General features: G+C 37.0%; 2 protein-coding genes across 10 annotated transcripts; both read right to left on the reverse strand.

Annotated features, from left to right (window-relative positions):
• Positions 1 to 7,915: 7,915 nt before the first annotated feature.
• Positions 7,916 to 15,421, reverse strand: LOC144555254 (uncharacterized). 9 transcript variants are annotated; one of them, XM_078303525.1, is made up of 10 exons: positions 14,965 to 15,419; positions 14,518 to 14,652; positions 14,141 to 14,390; positions 11,549 to 14,050; positions 11,210 to 11,319; positions 9,997 to 10,629; positions 9,298 to 9,701; positions 8,881 to 8,979; positions 8,653 to 8,787; positions 7,916 to 8,301 (listed from the first exon to the last, which is right to left on the reverse strand). In XM_078303525.1, exons 4-10 carry the CDS (start codon positions 11,674 to 11,676, stop codon positions 8,155 to 8,157), a joined length of 1,656 nt encoding a protein of 551 aa, XP_078159651.1. In that variant the 5' UTR covers positions 11,677 to 14,050; positions 14,141 to 14,390; positions 14,518 to 14,652; positions 14,965 to 15,419; the 3' UTR covers positions 7,916 to 8,154. The 9 variants fall into 9 exon arrangements, with proteins under 9 accessions (XP_078159651.1, XP_078159653.1, XP_078159652.1 ...); XM_078303527.1 differs by having other exon boundaries at positions 11,549 to 13,586; positions 13,940 to 14,050; positions 14,141 to 14,652; XM_078303526.1 differs by having other exon boundaries at positions 14,141 to 14,652; positions 14,965 to 15,031; positions 15,297 to 15,379.
• A 2,514-nt stretch (positions 15,422 to 17,935) lies between these two features.
• LOC144555231 (Integral membrane Yip1 family protein) lies at positions 17,936 to 20,295 on the reverse strand. Its single transcript, XM_078303492.1, has 2 exons — positions 19,422 to 20,295; positions 17,936 to 18,243 (listed from the first exon to the last, which is right to left on the reverse strand). The coding sequence occupies exon 1, from the start codon at positions 20,219 to 20,221 to the stop codon at positions 19,445 to 19,447; it is 777 nt and encodes a 258-aa protein (XP_078159618.1). The 5' UTR covers positions 20,222 to 20,295; the 3' UTR covers positions 17,936 to 18,243; positions 19,422 to 19,444.
• Between the last annotated feature and the right edge of the window lie 1,227 nt (positions 20,296 to 21,522).

The following is a 21,522-nucleotide window of genomic DNA, read 5'->3' on the forward strand; positions in this document are numbered from 1 at the left end:
AAGTTGTGGACAATTAGACGCTTCCTTTATTTACTATCAAGTCAAGTAATCAAAATATAAAAGATTTTATGAGCATTTTAATGCTTTGTTTTATTTTAAAAAAATTACCGCTTAACTTGACAATAAATAAATTCGAAATGTTTTGTATTGTATATAAAAACGAAAGCTCTAAATCCACACACACATATATATATATATATATAAATTATGTCTCTTCGTAAAAAAAAATATAAATTAAGTCATTAATTCACACAGTCAACACCTTGAAACTTTTCGAGATCCATGTAAATATGTGATGCAAGGGGATTACAAATGGCGCTTCACTGAATTCATATAATCTAAAGTAACTCAAAATTTGAGTTTAGATCTGGACCATCAAATCTATTTTAACACGAATATTAAAGGAATTCCATGTCATCTAGTCAGTGTAATAAAATGCAGTTCTATGCAGCGCATCTACGTATGCAGTCTACTGCCGCATAAAAAATGCTTATGCGGACCGCATATGAGATTTAGGTTAAAAATAAGTTCAAAAATATTCAAAACCCATTATTTGAATCCACAGACTCAAAAATATCCAAAACCCATTATATGAGTTCTAGACCCGAGTCCGCTAACCTCCCAGAACCTCCCTAGGTTCGTTAGTAAAGTAGATTTATAACACTGCCTCTAGTACACTACTTTGAACTGAAATTATCCGAATTCAGATCAGGATGGTCCGGATCTAAATTCAAAATTTGAGTTACTTCAGAAGATCCGGACTCTGCTTCATTAGAGCTTAATGCCAAAATGTGCTGAGCTGTTATAGTACGTGGTATCCTTTCAGGCGTTGGAAGGTGTGCAATTCTGATCGGACAGCTATAGTTGCAGGCTTGCAGCTAAATTTCAATTCGGTATGCGTACGGGTTTATTAAAAAAAAAAAAAAATCAATTCGGTGAGTCGGTGTTGGGTTGCTATCATAGGCTCTCCGCTCTCCAAATACGCAAATTGCGTACAGGTTCTAAGTTGAAATTTCAACTATTGAAAAAATGTACATCTTCATCATAATTTTTTTTATAATTTTATAAATAGATTTACAATTCAGCAGTATACAGGTTCTAAGTTGAAATATCAACTATTAAAAATGTACAACTTGAGCATAAATTCAATTCGATGTTGAGTTGTTATCACTGACTGTAAAAAATAATTCAGAGTCACTCTCCCAATGCTCCGGAAACTTCATCGAGGATTTAAGTTTAAATTTCAAATATTAAAAATTGTATAACTTCAGCATGGAACTTGGATATATAGTTTTACATATAGATTTACAACTTCAGCATATATACATGTTCTGAGGTGAAATTTCAACTATTAAAATTTTACAACTTCAACATGAATGTTGGATAGTTTCAGCATGAATTGAATTCGGTGTTGAGTTGTCATCATTCTCTAAAAAAAAATTGAGAGTCACTCTCCAAATGCTACGCAGACTTTATACAAGTTCTAAGTTGAATTTCACCTATTAAATATTGTACAACTTCAACGTGGATTTTGAACCGTTTTACATAGAGATTTACAACTTTTGAATGTATGCAAGTTCTTAGTTAAAATTTTAAATTTTGAACCGTTTTACATAGAGATTTACAACTTTTGCATGTATACAAGTTCTTAGTTGAAATTTTAACTATTAAAAAATTGTACAAGTTCAACGTGGATTCATGAATTCGGTGGTTGAGTTATTATCATGGCTTTTAAAAAAATTTGAGAGTCACTCTCCAAATGCTACAATAGCAGCAGCACAGTAGAGGAGAGAGAAATGTGGATCCCGTCGTACGTTTACCCGACCCGTATTGTATTCGATAAGGCGGGTATGGATAAGTTTTTTTTTTCGTTAGTTTATTGGGTATGGTTATGGGTAAGAATTTTTTTTCGTTAAATAAATGGGTAAGGGTATGAGTAATTACTATTTTGTACCCGTTACCCTATAGGGTAATTATAAAATCCAAATATATATTCAATTCGATTTCCAACCCACTTAAATGTATATTTAATTCAATTTCTAACACACTTAAATGTATATTCGTGTTTTTGAATTTTTATTCTTTATAAAAAATAATTTTGTTGGAATTGATTGCACATTTATTTTATTTTTTATTAAAAATACAATTATATATGTGTTAAAATGAATGAGTTTTTGATGTTTGATTTGTAAAATATAATAAAACTAATTATTATACTAGTATTATCCGTTATTCACCCGCTACCGTTTCGTTACCCGATAACATTAACGGGTAAGGGTATGGTAGGGTAAAATCAAATTTTAATGGATATGGGTAGGGTATGGATAAGATCAATTTTAATGGGTATGGGTATGAAAATGTCTCCACCCGACCCGTACCGTACCCATTGACACCCCTAAGTGTGATTCCAATTGGCTAGTTGGACAAGGAACAGCGTAAAGCTGGAAACCAGACCGTTTTGGGAATAAATGCCGGACCTTCCTGAGACCCATACAGCCGTACTCTCCCTTTGATAAGTCAATTTAAGATTAAAAAAAAAAAATTAATCTAAAGAGGTTTGATAGTATGCTAAAATAAAATGCAGTAACTAAAATATTCTGTCCTATACGTAAGTTCAAGAATCCGAAGATTTTTATTAATATCCCTGAAACAAATTAAAATTTTAAAAATGTCCCTGTCTCCAATTTTTTTTTAAAAATGCCCTGACCGCCTGGGCCCAGGGCGGCCCAATATTCCCTATGAGGGGCCACCCTATGGGGCGGCCCATAGCACAAGTGAGGCGCCACACAGCAGGGCGCCCCATATCTAATCTGATTTAAACCCCGTTTTCTGCCTCTGTCACTTCTCGATTTGAGAATTTCGCTCGAGGCGAGAAACTGAGTGAATAGGTATGTTTTTGTAATTATAATAATTAGTCATTACTGTAGTTATTTTTTACTGTTGTAATTACTGTTGCGTACTGTACATTTACTGTTGCGTACTGTACATTTACTGTTGCCTACTGTACATTTACTGTTGCCTACTGTACATTGTCTGTAGCGTACTGTATGTTTAGGGTAGCAATTTAGTTGTACAAGCACTGTAGCGTACCGTATATTTACTGTAACAATTGCTGTACACGTACTATAGCAACATTGTAATTTTTTTAAAAAAATTTTTAATTATTTTTTAATTAGTCATTTATTTTTCAATTAGTCATTTATTATTGTACCCATTATTATGTCATGTAATACTTGTCATTTTTTTTTTTAAATGTAGTTTGTTAAAGAAGAGATGTTAGTTGCACTGTATGTCGGCGGCAAGCTAGAAAGGGATGAAGATGGCGTGCATTACACGAAAGAAGTCGCATTTGGCTTCGAGATTAATGAAAATACCACATTTGAGGAACTGAAGGAGCTAATATACGAAAAGACATCTGTAAACCCCAACAGGTATGAAATAGAATTGGCTACACGGATTGACAACTCACGTGTGGGGGGTAGACCTTACTTTGTTAAGTTTCCAATAACAGATGCCAATTTGTGGAGAGTTGTGTATACTCAATTTGTGGCTTGTGGGGTCCCGGTGATGGACATATATTCGAAGAGGGTTCCCCGGACGAGGGCTGGACCTTCAAGTTCGGCTGGGGCGGGACCTTCAGGTTATGACAACCAGGGGTACCACCAGCACTCCCCTTATGACAACCAAAGGTACCACCAGCACTCCCCTTATGACCACCAGGAGTACCACCAGCAATCCCCTTATGACAACCAGGAATATCACCAGCAGTCCCCTTATGACAGCCAGAGGTACCACAGCCCCGGTTATGACAACCAGGGGTACCACAACTCCCCAAAAAATACTGAAGAGTTGCCACCACCACCCAGACAGACACCCATAATCCCTAGATTTCCAACTATGCCAGAGTCAGGACCGGTACCCGTTAATCGAAATGATATTGATATTGATGTTGATGCTATTGATGCCATACCAGAAAGGGAAATGGAAACGGGAGACGAATACCAAGGGGTTTGGGAAGCTGATGACTTATCAGATGGTGATGCAAATGTACCAGGTTTATCCAGGGCAGAAAAATTCCCGATTACAGGTCGGGGAAGTAAGCATCCGGTCGCCACATTCAACGACACCACAGCTTTCGAAGAGGCAGACATTAGTTTCTTCGGTCCTCGTGTTGAATACAATAAAGAACTTGCCGCAGGGCAAGTTTATACCAACATAGACGAACTTGTAAAGAAAATAAATGAGACTCATGTTCACGGCAACTGGGAATGTATACTATACAAAAGGGACCGAACAAGGTTAGTTGTGCTGTGTAAAACTCACCCGCGCTGCGAGTTCCGCCTTTTTGCAACCCCTGTGGGTTCATGGGAAGCATGGATGATTAAGAAGTGTGAACCACCTCATACATGCAAGTCTGCGTCCACAAGGACAGACCATGCGCAGCTGACGACATCACTAATTGCCGATGCAATTGAGGAGGACATTAAGTTGGATCCATCGATGAGCATCAAGGCGGTGGCTATGACCGTCAGACACAAATACAAATATGTAATCCCAAAATACAACAAGCTGTGGAGAGGTCGTGAACTTGCTATCTGCAGGATATTCGGTAGTTGGAAGGATTCGTATGGCTATCTGACACCATTGCTCCAGGCCATGGCAAGTACAAATGTCGGCACCGTATATGAGCGATGGCATGGCCCTTTTTTTGATAAAGACGGAGTACTAATAGAGGGAGCTCAACAATTCAAGGGCATAGCATGGGCTTTCGGTGCTTGTATCCAGGCTGTGCCATACATCAGACCCGTTATCAGCATTGATGCATGCTTCATGTCTGGCCGTTACGAGGGGAGGCTACTGATAGCATGCGCATATGATGCTGAGAACCAGCTGTTGCCTTTGGCGTTTGCAATTGTTCATAAAGAGGACGGCGAGAACTGGGGATTCTTTATGCAGTTTTTAAGAAGACGGGTGATTGGGGAAGGGAAGTTTTTCTGCGTGATATCAGACCAGCACAAAGGAATAAAATATGTTTTTGATCGTGAAGATTACGGTTGGTCAACACGTACTGGCCAGTGTGTGCACAGGTTGTGTATGCAACACGTTGCGGAGAACCTTTCCAAGGCAACCGGGGGCGACAAGTGGGTTACTTATACATTTAGATGGAATTGCAGAAAGAAAAAGCCGAGAAGGGTGGTAGAGATGACTAGCAGTTTTGCAAAGGTACATGTATTTCAATTGTTTACATATATTATTGTACTTTATGAAAACAATATTTTTTAGTACAATTGTCTACTTACATTATTCTATTTCCTTATTTTTTATGTAGTACATGCCAAAGGCAAATCTCTACTTAATGAAGGTGGGCAAAAATAATCCCCGAGATGTCAACGAAGATCCAGCATACGAGAAAATATATCAATCCCGTGATGGAGGTTGGCGTTGGGGAATTATGACCACCAACGGGTCCGAGTCGCTGAATGCAGTATTCAAGCAGAGCCGGATGTTGCCTGTGGCTGCAGTTGTAGAGGACACATTCTACAAGTTAAATGCCTGGTTTCAGGAACGACGTGCTAAGGCCGCAGAATTAATAAGGATGAACCAGTCATTTTCAACAAGGGTGGAGGAGAAACTAAGACGACACAGGGACAAAGGTGCAACTATGACCGTGATCCCGATGGGTAATGATGGAACAGAATTCGAAGTGCAAAATCCAAATGAGTACGTTCCTACCAGCCGTAAACCAGACGGCACTATGGCATTTGTCAAGAGGGCTTGCAAGTACGTGGTTAAATTCGGAGATGCCAGGGCGGTAACCTGTACATGCCAGGGACCCCAACTAAGTCACATACCATGCAGTCACGTGATGGCGGTATGCCGAGTGAGGAACTACTGCGAGGATCACTATGTTGCTGACATGTACCGTACCGATTACCTTGCTTCCACTTGGGGTGGATCTTTCCATTCTTATCCCGATCAGCACGAGTGGCCTGCATATGTCTGTGATAGAATACTCCCTTCAGAAGGATGGATAAGGAATGGGAGGAGGAGACACAAACGTGCTATAATGACCATGGACGAGATGGGTGGTAGGAGGCCATCGGGAAATCAGGCTCGCCGTTCCGTTTCTGACAGGCGTAACGCAGGTATGTAGCATTTTTCGGAATTCATTTATGATTTTATTATATTACTAACTGAATTGTATTCTTATTTTCAGATGCCATAAACGCGCACAACGAAAGAGAAAATGCTAGAGTTGTTGCTGAAGCAACTGGTAGAACACAACCCCCCCCCCCTCCTCCGAGCCAATCATCTAGTAGCAAAGCCTCTACAAGTAATGCCGCACCTGCAGCTCATACCAGTACAACTAGTCGTTTGTTAGGTTTATTGAGACGTCGTGGTAGGGGCAGATAAACTTGCTATTTTGCTTGTGTGAACTTTTTTGTTTATTGTAATATATTTCTGACTGTAGTATTTTTACTATGGGACCGCTGTATTACATTGGCGCGCATATTTTATGTTGTTTGCACTTTACATTTCGTTATTGTAACACAGTTTAATAATACAATTAAAGTTGAACAATATAATTAAAAGCGTAACAATATAATTAAAACCGTTAGATGTTCAATCTATTATAAAATATGCTTGGAGACCAAATTTTACATTTTTTTACATACTCATAATATTTTATTTTTTGACATACACATATACATAAACCCTAAACTTTTTTCACAAAATTATTCAAATCAAAATACTAAGATTTCTCTAAAAAAAAAAAAAAAAAAACACACACACACACATGAGGCGCCCTGCTGTGTGGCGCCTCACTTGTGCTTTGGGCCGCCCCAGGGGGTGGCGCCTCACAGGCTTTTTTGGGCCGCCTGAACCCCAGGCGGTCAGGGCATTTTTAAAAAAAAATTGGGAGCAGGGGCATTTTTAAAATTTTGATTTGTTTTAGGAATATTAATAAAAATCGCCGTCAAGAATCAAAATACTCTTATTACCAGTTACAATAGAATGATAAACAAACAATTGGAGTATTAAATAAATAAAAATCATTTGACACGACGATAGTAATAAAATAAAATCTAAAATGATGAATAATTGAATATAATTAAGATAGATCCTAATGAATAACAATCAAGAACAAAAATAAATTCGAAACATACACCATGAAAATATAGCACGAGTTAGGCTGGGGTGCTATGGATAGCATAGTGGCCTCTATGCTACAGCTCAATATTCGAGTTTTCAAAATCCAAACAGTCGATCCGAACCGTTCATCTTATTCTCCATATTAATATCTGCTTGGAGACCAAATTTTATAATTTTATGATTTTTTTTACTATTTATTAAGCCACTTTGAAAATCGCTAATCCAACGGTTTTACTGTTTTGTGCAGCCACCGTTGGATCAACAATTTTGTAAAATACTTAATAAATAGTAAAAAAATTCAGAAAATTATAAAATTTGGTCTCCAAGCAGATATTAATATGGAGAATAAGATGAACGGTTCGGATCGACCGTTTGAATTTTGAAAACTCGAATATTGAGCCGTAGCATAGAGGCCACTATGCTATCCATAGCACCCCAGCCTAACTCATATATCACTTTCAAATATGTGCTGTCCTCACAAAATTATTTTGTTTATTTGGACAAAAAGAAACTGATTGATTGTTTCACATATCAATGGATCGCAGGTCAAAAAGTGAAATATAGATGACCCATTGTTTTACTTAAATTTGCTCACGTAACAAGAATATTAAAAATCAACTATTAACTCAATTAACTTCGCTTGACCTAGTATTTTTTCCTAAAAAGAACCCCTTTACTTCACAGCATCTACCTTGAGTAAGACGTTAGTGAACTGCCAACTTTGGCAATGATCATACAACAAAATAGGTACCAAATGCAGTGACCACCAAAGCGAACCAATTTCACTAAGAGATTACCAACTCCACAGTTAAGAATTTATTTACATTTTGCAACCACTGCCACAAAAAAAGAAAATTAACCTAAGCTAAAAATCATAGACCTGCATATAAATGGGTTTCCTGCCTAATTACTTCTAAATGTTTGTGCAAAGAAACGCAAAAACCCAATGCATAACAGTAACAATGATGCAGTACCACAGATTAACCTAATTATCCCCCTTCAATTCTGCGAACTTACATCTTCAAAGGCTTCAGATTTGCACACTGGGCAAGAGTTCTTCATTTGCAACCAGTTCTTGATGCAACCAGTATGAAAATGGTGTTCACACCTAAGTGTACCCATTTTATCTCCCTTCTCATATTCCTCCTGCCAAAAGAACACAATGCAACTTGGATGTCAAAAAACATAAGATTTACAAAAAAATAAATAAACAAGTAACAAAAGACTAATAGTTGGTGCAGTTTTCTTGACACCTTAAGACAGTAAAGGGGATGTGTATTGTACCCATGCCCTAGTGTGGTTGCTATTTTAAGGTTACTCAACCTATTATGAGGTTTACAGGCTTCATATGAAATCAAATTTCCTCGCTACCAGTTGGCACTTTACCCCGAACACCAGTTATATATGTCCCACATCTTTTAACCCAAATTCCTTGATGAAGCGTAAATTATAAAAAAAAAAAAAAAATTATGTTTCTTTCCAGAGGCATGAAAATACCATGCATACAACACAGCTATCACCCTGGCTTTCATTGCAAGTGCGGTAAGTGGCTTCCTTCAAGCACTTTGAAATTCTATCATCAGGCAAACCTGTACTGACATATCCAATTCTCTCTTCCAAAGCAAGTAGCTCCTGTAGCAAATGAAACATTCCAATCATATACAATCTGATTAAAAAGTTTTACAAAAAATTGTAAAAAGTAATTCAAACAAAAGTAGAACTCACTTCATAGGTCATATCGTCAATGTCCAATCTCATGTCTCTGTGCTCATCGAACAAATCTCTGGGGACAAAAAACATAGGATCCTCCGCATTCACAAAATGCTGAGAAATATGCAAAAGAAAATTGAGTGAAAACCAGCACAACAAATTATTTGCAATTTGATTCCTACTGCCATCTGTCTTTCTTCTTCAGGTCTTCCCATTCATACCCCAATATAGAAACAACACAAAAATATAAATAAACTAACAGAATGAATAGAAAAGAAAAGAAAAAAATAAACAGATGAAGCATACTTCAAGATGATATACTGGTCAGCGTCACTCAGTATCCATACATAATTATACCACCCTAACTGGCAAAGGGATCAAAAACTTGATGCATATAATACAGAAGGAAAGAGAAGGAAAGAGACACGGTACCTCAAATAACCATCTACTGGCATTATGGTCCCCATGAAATGGGGTGCGGAGACCTGAGTCAGAATTCCTTGGCCTTGCACTGCTCGTATTAGAATCAGAGAATGTGATTGGCCTCGAGTGACTAGAAGATGGTTCAAATTCTGTGAATCCCTGGCGCCACCTAGCACTTGCAGAGGTAGCTGCATAAGTTGGAGTAGGCCCATGGTGCTCTGCTATCTGAGAAAAGTTGGTGCTGACATGCCCAACAGCTCGAGCCATGGTACCTTGATGAGATGTTGCAGGCACAGGGAAACTCCTATTTTGGGCATAATAGTTCGGCTCACACCTCACCATTGGTCTATGGTTGGCAACATGGTTTCCGGCATGATGACCATTGCTGAGATCATAGTTAAATCTGCTAGAATCTGATATTTTCAAAAGTAACCGATTAGCAGATAAATAAATGCAAAATTCTTATCTTAATCTTTATCTTTTTCCATATCTTCTTCTAGCTTGCAGCTTTGGCAAGATATATTATAATAGTTAACATAGCACCATTATCCAGGCCAAATTCAATAATTAACATATCAATGTCAGGGCTAAGCCAAAATTCAATACTTAACATAGCACTGTCATCCAATTATCTCAGCATTTTTGTTTGATAAGCAGCAGTTAATTTTACTTCCAATTGAAAGCAAATGCAGCAAGTTAAAAGGGTACCTGGCATGTTTCTATCTTGAGAAGGAGCATGCACAGAATAGTTGGCATGCTCAGGACCTCTCGTTGCTTGTGAATTGGAATGTACAGAGAAATGCTGAGGTGTCACAGTGCTTGGCACATAGTGTCTTGGTGGATTCAGTTCCAGAGGAGAGTAATAGCCCTGACGAATTCTGACATTCCTCTGAGATCCCTCAGCCATGTCACTACCCCAGTTACGTGGTCTACTGGTACCAGATTCTGGGGGCCAGTACTCAGCATGGATGGGACCAACAGGTACATCATGGTGCTTTCTCTTCAATGCGTTTCTACGGTTATCTGTGACATCGTGAGGCACATGTGTCGGTGGGTAAGACGGCCCTGCTTCACTGTAATTTGAAGAGAAATAAGAACTGGAGCCTTCATTGGAAGCATGGAGCACTGTCGGATGATAGTTGGGGTATTCTGGATGGAGGGTGAAGGATGATGAAGATGATGCATGGTCACGATTTGATCTCGGCATGATAGTTGGATGATTTATGGGGGTGACAGATGTTTGGTGACTGTTTCTCATGTATGGGTTTGAATAGGGCACAGGGGGTGGTGGTGGTGGTACGTCAAGTCTTGAGTCACTTCTTGGAGGCATTGGATTATGACCTGACCATGATTTAACCTTGTATAAGTACTCTATAATTCTAATTTGCAAATTGAAATAAAAAGTTCATTCTACAAAACACCTATCAATTGTTCATATTTGCACAAGAACTATAAATTTTGGTATTTACAAAGAGCCCAGACTGACTTAAGCGTAAACTGGGTAGTATAGAGTAACGGGTAGTAGAGAAAAATAAAGATGAATGTCCTGCATATAAATTCAATCCCATTAAATAGTTCATTTTAATCAAAATTTGAACTAACAAGAAGCACACCTCCATCCCACCTCAAGCTTACAATTTAGCCTCCTTATTTTCCTTCATTCCCTTGTCTATTGTTTATTTTCCCTTTAAAACCACAACCCCAAAATAGAAAAATAAAACTAATACATGTACTATGGTGAAAGGCAAGGAGAACGTACAGTGTCCAAGAAAGTATCACATTCAAATTACAGAGAATACCATTGGATAATCTCAGGTCCACATGGTAGTTGGTGTATTTTGCAAGCACATAACATTTCTGAGAACTTTCGGGTTACTTTGTTTATCAATAGAATAAGAAAACACTAGTTTAGGACAAATACCAAATTGCAAATGACGGTCAGGGATAGGATTGCTTCTAGATTGTTCATAGGTCCTCTCAGAATGTCGAGGCAAATAGTTCTGCCCAGCCATTTTTAGACAAGGAAGTGAGCTGAAATATTAGAAGAAACAAAAGATTTTAACAATTACATCAACCATTAATTATAATCAACAATTATTTCATCAACTGTTTCTTGATCTGAAAATAAAGAAAAATTAAAATTAAAGCAGAAAAAGATTACAACACAAAGTACCTGATCAACAAAGGTTCATACTCTACAATTTATGAACAAAATGAAATGAACCTATGTCCAAAGACTACTGTATTGGCCTGTACATACAGTATAAGCTGGGCATATCGGTCAGGTCTTTCAAAAGGTATCATGTCCATATATGTGCAGGAAATTGATCTTCCTTTATTGGAATTTGAAGAACGATATGCCGGGTCCAATACATCATCCGTTACCATTGGTACATGGCAATGCAAAACACATCCTCACAAAACTTAAACAGGCAACAAAAACAAGAATTTGCAAGACACAAGCAGCTAATTATAATTGCTTCATTTTGTGCGGAACCTTTCCCGCCTATTTCTATAAACCCTTTCCAAAAAAATCAACCAAAATCATTTTAACACAAATATCCGAAAAGATGGGAGTAAGATCAGCCCCAAAATAAGGAAAAATGAACTTAAAATAGAAATTGACATTTCTAAGAGCTCTGCATTGACAACAGTTAAATCACTCCTTGTTCCAATTGCTTGAGAACTTTTTTGAGCCATTTTTAAGAAATTCACCAGAAAAAACTAATATTGTGACAAGCATTATGTAATTTCCATTTTTACTTTGTTCATAGAAGTCAATGATTCAAGGAAGCAATTCAATAATTAGTAAGGTTGTGGTCCCAGAAACTATTGAGATGATATACCCATATTTCTCTTATATGTTATTTTGCATTTTGTTGCGTGAAACAGTTACCTGTATGTGTTATTATATGCCTGCAGCGCCTGATGCTTGCCCTGAACCAATGTTATGCTATATTACATAATTTCTTTCATTTATGTTATTATGATCTCTTTCAATCTGCTGTTCCTTCATTAAGTTCTTTTGCTTCAAACAACTACTTCTGTATATTTAGTATTTATCCTCACCAGCAACTTCATTTATTCATCTTGCCTTAGTGTGCAGTATAAGTTTACTGGTACAAAAAGGCCAATGACAGCTAAAAACATTCATTAGCAACACTAAAGATGAGTATGACTTCACTTAAACTTTCACCATTTTCTAATTTATATGCAGTATTCATATAAAATTAGATAATTAGACAGATAAAAATTGAGTATTAGTGTGATCCACCAAAAACAAGTAATGCAAAATTTTCAAATCCAAAAACATAAACTCATCGTGAAGCTACAGAAGAAATTTGCAGACAAATTAACTATAACATTAGTTATTATATAGTAAAATTATATTGTACATTTCAAAAAAGAACTCAAAGTTTACTTGAAGAAATCAACATTTACAAGGCCTAAATACTATTGAGCTACAAAGTACCATTGGCAACCAGAAAAGTGGTAAAAGGATATTGTTCGGCCAATCAAAATTGCAGTCCTGCCCCTCTCCCCATTGCAGTGCCCCCAATAACAATCCCACAAATCTACTGGCCCACTAAAAGAATTTCTCCATCATATATTTCTCCTAACACATCCATTTCTCTCTAGACAAACCAGATGATACTGATGCTATACTGGTAAGAGAATCTTAAACCTCCAACTCACTTAAGATTAGTCATATCCTGAATTTTTGGAAGAGTTCTTGTTTTGTGAATTCATGCAGATAGTGAAAAGCAACATCTCTCCCATATTAGTTTCACGCCCCTCCAGACAAACATTGATTTCTTGGCTTTGCAATAAGAAGAGAAACATAGCACCCTACTTTGGAAAAGTTCATGGATGAGGTTCTATCAAACAAACAATCCTGCACCAAAGCATCATGCATTATGATGCATGGTGCATTCGGTATGTTTAAGTTGCCCAAGAGGCCACGTCTACTTTTAACCAAAGCCAAAAAAATTACTTTTTTTTTTTTTCTTTTTTATATCTTTCTTCCATTTCTTTTTTGTTCAATGATTGGGCTTAGGGCATGAAACATGTTGCATCTTATAACAATCCCCTGAGAGTCTGAGAAACTAGTTGCTTGGTCGAAGAAAATAAAAGGTGCCCAGAAAGCTTATAGCCAGAAAAGATCTACATCCCAAGCTACCCAAGGAGGCTCAATCATAACCACTATCAGACAATTTGCAGCCACCAAAGGAGAGTGTGAGTCTATATTGACAGGTCGTTGAGGAAATATTGAGCTGCATTCTATCTAAATATCAACCCTGCAAAATTATTCAATATTCACATGAAACTATCCAGAAAGAAAGACATCACCAAATATTCAACTAAGTGATGACTACATTATAATATTGGAGCATGGACAGAATGAGGAAAATGACGGAAACTAAAAGGATAGTGAGTCTCTAATAAAATTTATGTGGCAGGAAAGAAATTAGACGTGATAGAGGCTAAAATTATCGGACAAAGAAGGAACCATGAAGCCCTAACAAGCAATGGATAGCTTCTGAAATTTAAGAAATTAGCTGGTACAGATTAATAAAGAGAAAAAAATTTAGCTGGTATAGATTATAGAAAAAATCATCCCAACTCACGATATTTTAAATGTAGTCAATACCTGTACCCCAGAAAAACCAACTTCAATGTTCTTTTTCTTAAATGTATTGGTAGTTCAATTTATATGCCTTCAAACATGACAGTTTGAACTCCACCTATGGAGAGTATGGACCTGCAAGTGCGGTGTTATAACTTATAACTAGTAGGTTCTACAAAAAGCATAATAGCAAATGAAACATGAACAGCAATTGACAAGTAATACCTAATGGCTCTTCATGAACATCTCACGTAGGCGGGCTATTTACTTAAAATTTGCAGCGATATCATCACAAAAGAAAATTCTAAGCTCCCAACCTTGCTGAATCTACCAAACACTGTACTGGCAAGGCCATGGTTGAAACCTGCCCACCAGTACAGTAGACATGCACTGTGGAAACAACCCACATAAGGCAAGTCTTATGGTACATATTCCCTCTTTCTTTGACTAATCATCAGATGCTTGCCGAAGCAGACTACAAAGTTCAGACATGTCAAGCAGATAAAAATTACATTATGGGAAGAGAGACGACGAGACCTCTGATTTCCCTCTAAATCTTAAAAGATGATTTTAAAATTGATCAAAAGAGTTAAAAATTGTACTCCCAGCAAAACATAAGAAGCCCATTATTCGGAACAGGATAGCAACTTGTTGAGAAGACAACACTTTATCAGAGTGGGGTACATAACTGATTCATGCAAAGGCATCCAATCGGAAAAAATAGCAAAGATAATATTCTGCATAGACATTGGTAAAGTGTAAAGTAACCAACAAGAGTAAGAGAGACTCAAATGACCACAATTTATAATTAATTTGTTGTTATCTTTTAATATTTTTAAATTAATTAGTTCAACATTTTTTACAATGTTTTAATGATAGAAGTACAAGAAGTTTGAGATTAATCTAAGTTCTTGCCAATATTTTAATTTCACATTTGTTTTTCTTCCAACATATTAACAGGGTAATTTTCTTGGAAGTTGTACGGACACGGAGGCTTGCATATAGTTCACACAAAATTTGTGAATAAGCAAAAGCGTCGGAAATATAACCTCGAGACGGTGCAACCACATAAAAGAACGGTCTGGTGTGCATCCAGATCTCGATCAACAAATAAACCTATAGTTCTTCCAATAGGCGATCATTATTCATTCAGCAAATTCTACGATCAACAATCAAATCAAACAAAGAGAAACTAGACCTCGATCGCCAGGTCTGATAGCTCCCAACAATCTTTCAAAACCTTTACGAGGAAAGATAATCGATCGAATCTAAAACGCTCCCGTTTAAGCAATACGATGATAAATAACAGGCAGATTAGCGGTAGAAAATCATAAATTGAAAGAAAATAGTAGATTGATTGCGAGTTTTAGATTTAAAATACCTCAAAATCGTGACGACTTTCGAAGGAGAATTTCTTGTTCCTCTTTCCAAACCGTCGATTAGAGAGCACAAACGACGGGAAGGCGAAATCCCCACGAAATTTGTCGAGTCTTGCTTTCTTGTTTCTCTAGGCTCAGCGGTCCCTTTATATTGAAGCGGTAGGTGCGTCAAGGCAATTTTATATAGTTACCCCTCCTAAATATAAAGAATAAATTACTAGTCCATCCAAGTAACTAACTAATTGAGGCTGTCAATTTCGCGGTCAATTTCTGTGTGTAGTCATGTAGATAAAGCCATGTGAAAATTATTTCCTACAGATTGATTTATTCTATTTTGTTATGTGCATGGAACAAAAATAATTTTATTTTTCTTTAAACAATAAAGAAATTATATTCTCCTAACATGTTACCACTAGAGGGTCTAACTTGTAAATTAAGCAACCTCGTGAATTTTTTGAGGTTATGTTTAGTGGAAACTTAAAACAGAGGAGGTATTACTTAATAATATTAAGTTAGGTCCGTCGAACAGTTTGACTCAAACTATTTTATTCTGTGAAGGTTAAAAATTTAAAAGACCTGAGTTACTCAAATTATGACGTAGAAATGATTTTTCGTAATCATAAGTTCGTAACTATCTTTTCTACGCCATCACCTATACATCTCATGTATTCTTTTTTTAAAGAAAACATAAAATTAGTTTTGTGATATTTTGAGAATATAAAATAAAGAAGAGTCAATTCAATTTTGAAACTATAATTGGGAAATGAGTTTTCTGAAACTGTTTTTCATCATGTTGGATCCTCACATTTAAGTTGCGGATGTAATTAATTGACTCATCACATTTGTTCGACATTTTTCTACAATTAAGCGTTCTTGGCCAGATTCATCCTTGTCCAACTCGAGGTCTTCTGGATTTCGAGATCAAGATGAGCAAACACAAATATTGACTGATGAAGCGCACATTCAATGATGCTACACCAACTGATATTTTAAATCAATAGCTTTTGTTTTGTATTCTCTCTTTCTTTTCAACCTTTATGGTTTATTTAATTAAGCCTCGACTCTTTTGAGCCGGCGTCTTGTGTTTTATATTCATTATTATAAAATCCGAAAAAACTTTTTCAGTCAATGAATATATATAAATATAGAATAGCTTCCTACTTTTTTATGTATAAAAAAAATGCCAAGTTAAGCAGGAGAGAAATTATAAGAAAACAACTTTTACTTAAAAACGGATTCCACATATGAAATAAGTTAAATTAAGTAATTTAGCTTTAACTATTCTCCGTCGGACAACCCAAGCGATGACTAAATCCCTTATCCTTTTGAACTAAAAAAAAAAAAAATTCCCTATCCTCTGATTTAATCCTTAACTAAATCATAGACCTACTGTATATATCTCATTTTCAAACAAAGAGTAAAAGCAAGTCTGGATCAAAAGAATTATAAAATCGTGTATGAATTTCTGACAAACTAGATCGCTCGTCAGGATCCAGAATGAAGAAACATAATTGGTGATGTGATAATTTTAGAAAGATTATTAATTTAGCAAGGTTGTTCAATTGGTATTGTGATCATTTTAAAAAGATTAGAAATTTAATAAGGTTGTTAAATTAGCAACTCTCACTTGTAATCGTCATGGTATAATTTGTATTTTTTTTTATAAGTTAGATAGAGATGCTGAGTATCACACACTATCGAGTATTAATCCCATGGCGAATTGTTGTTATCTTAATTCTCCACGATTAATGCCAGTAGACCTGGAAATAAATCTGCTGCGATTCTCAAAAGAATTACAGGTCCTGCTTTTCAAAATCCACCCCTCTATTTTTTTAAATATACAAATCTCAAAATTTGTTATTTTATATGCACAAATCTCAAAATAAATGAATGGGTAGATTTGGAAAAACAGACCCTGTGATTCTTGAGAATCACAGCAGATTTGTTTCCCAGTAGGCCTAGCCTCTTGGGCCTTTCGCCTTCGAAAGGGGAACCCATTTGTACAGAGTAAATTTTGATGCGTACAGCATTTCAACTTTTGATGAACGAAAAGACCCTTGCTCAACTCAATCCCTGCCCTTTTTTTTTCTGCTCAGTTCGATCCCTGCCTTCGCTGTAGGGGCATTTTGATCCATAAATAATTCAAACTCTGTACGCACAGAATCTCACGCTGTAAAAATGGGTTCCCCTTCGAAAGCCTGCTCATGATTGGTCTGGAGCGGACTCGATCGTAATGAAAATCGGAAAAATATTATAGCAGTAATTCGATCTTGGAAGAAAAACTAAATATAATGATTGAAATCTGAAAAAATAAGATTAGTTTTAAGAAAAAATAACATTACAATATTTGATTTTGAAATTGCTATGTATAATTTTGTTAACACCTGGAAGACATCCCAACCTTTTCAAGAAATATATTCGATATGAAACTCCAGAGAGACTAAACTAGTGGTCAAGAATCCAATCGACCAATCCAAAATTATTACTCAAATCAGAGAGCTCACCACGTATACTTAGAAAATTCTTATTTTCATTGAATCGTTTAAGAAACAAAAGCTAATGACCGGCATACAATCAACCTGCCAAACACAACTAAGCTAGGTTTGCACAGCAAAAATCGCTTATCCAACATCAGAAAAGATAGACCGAATTAATTCTACTATGCTTGAATTCGTGAATGAATAACCACGGACAATGTACCTATTTATCAGTATATGCTGGCTTCATATCGTCTCCGATGAATTTGATAGTATAATTCTGACGACAGGCATTGGGTACCTGAATCACAGCTAATAGCGGAAGACAGAATTCAAGAAGTAATACACCATTACTAATGAAAATACACCCACAAAATAGAAAATCTTTAGAGAGCTTCATTTGATTCAAATCGTGCTAGTAGTGTGGGCTCCTGGAATCTTCTGCCAGAAAAATAATTTCCCACATTTACATCTGCAAAGTATGGATCGCAACAATTAGTGATAAGTCAATTGGAAGAAAAGAAAAGGATAGAAAACTATTATTAGAACTCCAACAGTCTTGACTTATTGAGCTCCTAAAATAGGCAAAAGTGATGAAAAATAAGGGGAAAAAGATACAAAGTATAAACATATAGAGTCCTATGATTCTAAAGGAAAGTTCCTTGAATTAAGAGTAATACGACATATAAATATACAACTACAGTTTAAAATTTAAATCAGGATACAATAATGTTTACAGGAAAGCTCCTTGAATTACTCCTTGGTTTGCTCTAGTAAACAGCATTCAGGGTGGAAGGGAAAGGGTTGGAGATGATTAAATCCTTCCCTATAAAATTGGGGGTACTATTACTAAATTGTGGCATGAGTATCCTGATCTACCTTGTCCTCCTTCCTCCAAAATTTTAAGTTGGAAGCAAGGAAAGATTGGCCAAAGCATTCATCCCATTCCACTTCCCTTTACACATATCTATTCCAAACTGGAACCTTGAAAAATCCTCATTCTTAGTTGCCCGTTTACTATTGCATGAGCACCACCTCTAAAATCCAGCGTCCTCTAGTTTTCAGCTAAGCAACTCCAAACTAGTTCCTTTAACATGAGTAAATACCCAACCCATGCTTCTAAGCACTTTAGGCAGCATCCTAACATTGTACAGCACCCAGCATGTATTGTTTTATAATAAGTTATAACAAAGTTTAGTGCAACATGTTGACACCAAAATTTTGCACAAGGATCACAAAAAATAGACAGCATAACATCACAAATTTATCCTCGAAGGAAATAATTTATCACGAAAAATAGACAACATAACATCACAGAATTTTACTGGAAGGAAATAAATTTTTCATTCCATGTCACATATCAATTCACAGCATAGCCTATCCAGAAACCACACGGCACTGGTAGCACATCATTCACAATAAAACCACAATTAAAACTGAAACTGAAAGGATAACACAATGTTCACACCTATAACATTCAATTGTGCAGCTGTCACAAATTATCGAACAGCTTAAGCCAATCTGGTGCTCTTTATCAACAGCCCAGATTTAACAGCAATTGTGCCAGAAAAAAAAAGGCTACATATAAGGTGAATCAGTAGCCAAGTTGATACTCCACAACACAAATAAAAGGATGGTGGCAGGTGTTACCTTGAATTCAAAACCATATTAAATCAGAAGATTACAAGAAGTGAGAAGAGGCAGAACACAAGCCAACATGCATAAGCTACAAGACCTCTATGCTCGTCCCCACAAGATGCAATCTCAGCCAGAAGCCTCGTACAAACCCTAGTAGACCACAGCACAAAAACCAACCCCAATCCAAACATCACGACCCCACCTCTCGGCACAAACAATGAAATTGCTGAGAAAATCACCATGGGCAGCATACAGTACCCCACTAAACTGAAGCACCTGTACAAATCCAAATTACCATTTCGCCCCAGCAACATGTTGACGGCGAAGTAGAGAAACATGGCTGTGACAGTGACCCAACCAAGAATTATGCCGAAATGGAACTTGCCTGCGAGGAGCTGGAACAGGCCGAAGGCCATGAGGAAGATAAAGGGACCTGAGAGATCACCGTCTTCGTGTAGGTTCGAGTTCACGCGGATCGGGTTGAGAATAGAGACGGTCTTGCGCCAGATCTGGCGGGTGTTGATCCCAAGCTCTTCTAGAAGCGGGGGTTCGTCTTCGAAGGAGGAGGTGGGAATGGTGGACGAGGTGAAGAGAGATGGAGGAGGAGCGGAGGATGTGGAGGCGGCGGCCGCGGACATGTCGAAGGACATGAAGGGAAGAGCGGGGTTGGAGGCTCCCGAGGCGGAATTCTGGGGCCGAGGGGGCTGGAATTGAGGCGCCATTGAAGCGGAAGGAGGTCGGCGAGGATTCGCGGCCATGGCGCCGCCGCCGGAGGGGAAGACGATGGGAGGTGCGTTGAACTCTCGCGACATCTACCCGGCGACGGCTAGTCGACAACTATGAGGGATTGCGACTAACAGATCTGCAAAGACTAGGGGAGAGAGAAGATGGTGACAGTATTGTCTCCAGTATATTCCTTTTCTCCAGTTTCACTGTTGCGCGACAAAATAGACATATTGGCCCAGTAGAATGGGCTTACCAGGGACAAAGCGAGCTTGTCATAATCTTTTGATAAGGCCCGTCAAGGAATTCTTGGTTTTTTTTTTCTTTGTTCTTTCTTTTGACCTTTCTAATCTCTTACGAGTTACGAGTTACGTCTCAGACTCTCACTCTCAAATTTTTTTTTTTTAAACTCGGAAGCGACCGCACTCTCAATTTTTATCCTTTCTCTTTCACCTTTTGATGTTACAGTGGTTTTATCTTTCTTTTTTTGAAATTTCATGGTTGCATTACCAAATACCAAGTGCAGCACAACACATCGAACAGTATTTATAATTACATTAAACATAGAGCTAAAACAGTGTCCTACTCAAAATGCGTAAAAATGAGATAAAGTTTCTCACCAGAACCCACATCAACAAAATATAAGAAACAATACAGTGGATTTTATTTTTTGGAAAAATAAGCATAAGCTCTTTCATTAGAATAATATGCAAAATACAAAGGTTCAAAAACAAAAAGAGTTACAAGTAGAAAGAAAAAACTATCCCAAAACAAAAATCAGGAACTCATAAACAAACTACCAGGCACTAACAAAGTATGTCAGTCCTGAGGCACTAATAGATTGTCTATCACAGAGGGGAAGACCCCAATTATTACATATAATGTTCATGCTCATAAAATAAAGGCAAACTGCATAACAGACAAGGATAGGGCATTGGTTCATGCACTCATCAAGACCGGTACCAGCGGCACATGTGCCATGGGTGGCATAAGAGCAAGCACAGGGGAGAGGGATTGTATAGGCACCATGTCCAAGTCTTCAGGCATCCACCCAAAATTTTTTATTTTATTGACTTATTTACAATACAGACGCTAGTGTCGGCCAATTTCTTTTTTTCTACAGTTTACAATACTTTTGTACTGCCTCTCCTCAACTGCTGTATTTATAAGGTATTTTGGATCCTTCATAGATAAAAGATATTTTGAATTGATTAGAGTCAATAAATAAAAAAAAACATATTATTTTAATATATAAATATAGAAAATATCGATTCCAATGTCTTTTGCTGTCAGCTTCTTTATTTTCTTTTTTTTTCAAAGGAAACTTATCCATTTTTATATATTTCACTATATGCATATGTGTATATATATGAATTTTATAACTCTTATT

The sequence above is a fragment of the Carex rostrata genome, chromosome 6 (assembly GCF_964058835.1).
Source record: "Carex rostrata chromosome 6, lpCarRost1.2, whole genome shotgun sequence".
Classification (NCBI taxonomy): domain Eukaryota; kingdom Viridiplantae; phylum Streptophyta; class Magnoliopsida; order Poales; family Cyperaceae; genus Carex; species Carex rostrata.

Coding starts and splice junctions, on each gene's coding strand:
- LOC144555254 (XM_078303529.1), bottom strand. CDS start 11,676: ATGGTAACGGATGATGTATTGGACCCGGCATATCGTTCTTCAAATTCC. Junction 11,320..11,548: donor CGATATGCCCAGCTTATACT/GTATGTACAGGC, acceptor CTAATATTTCAG/CTCACTTCCTTGTCTAAAAA. Junction 8,980..9,297: donor CCAGTAGATGGTTATTTGAG/GTACCGTGTCTC, acceptor CATATTTCTCAG/CATTTTGTGAATGCGGAGGA.
- LOC144555231 (XM_078303492.1), bottom strand. CDS start 20,221: ATGTCGCGAGAGTTCAACGCACCTCCCATCGTCTTCCCCTCCGGCGGC.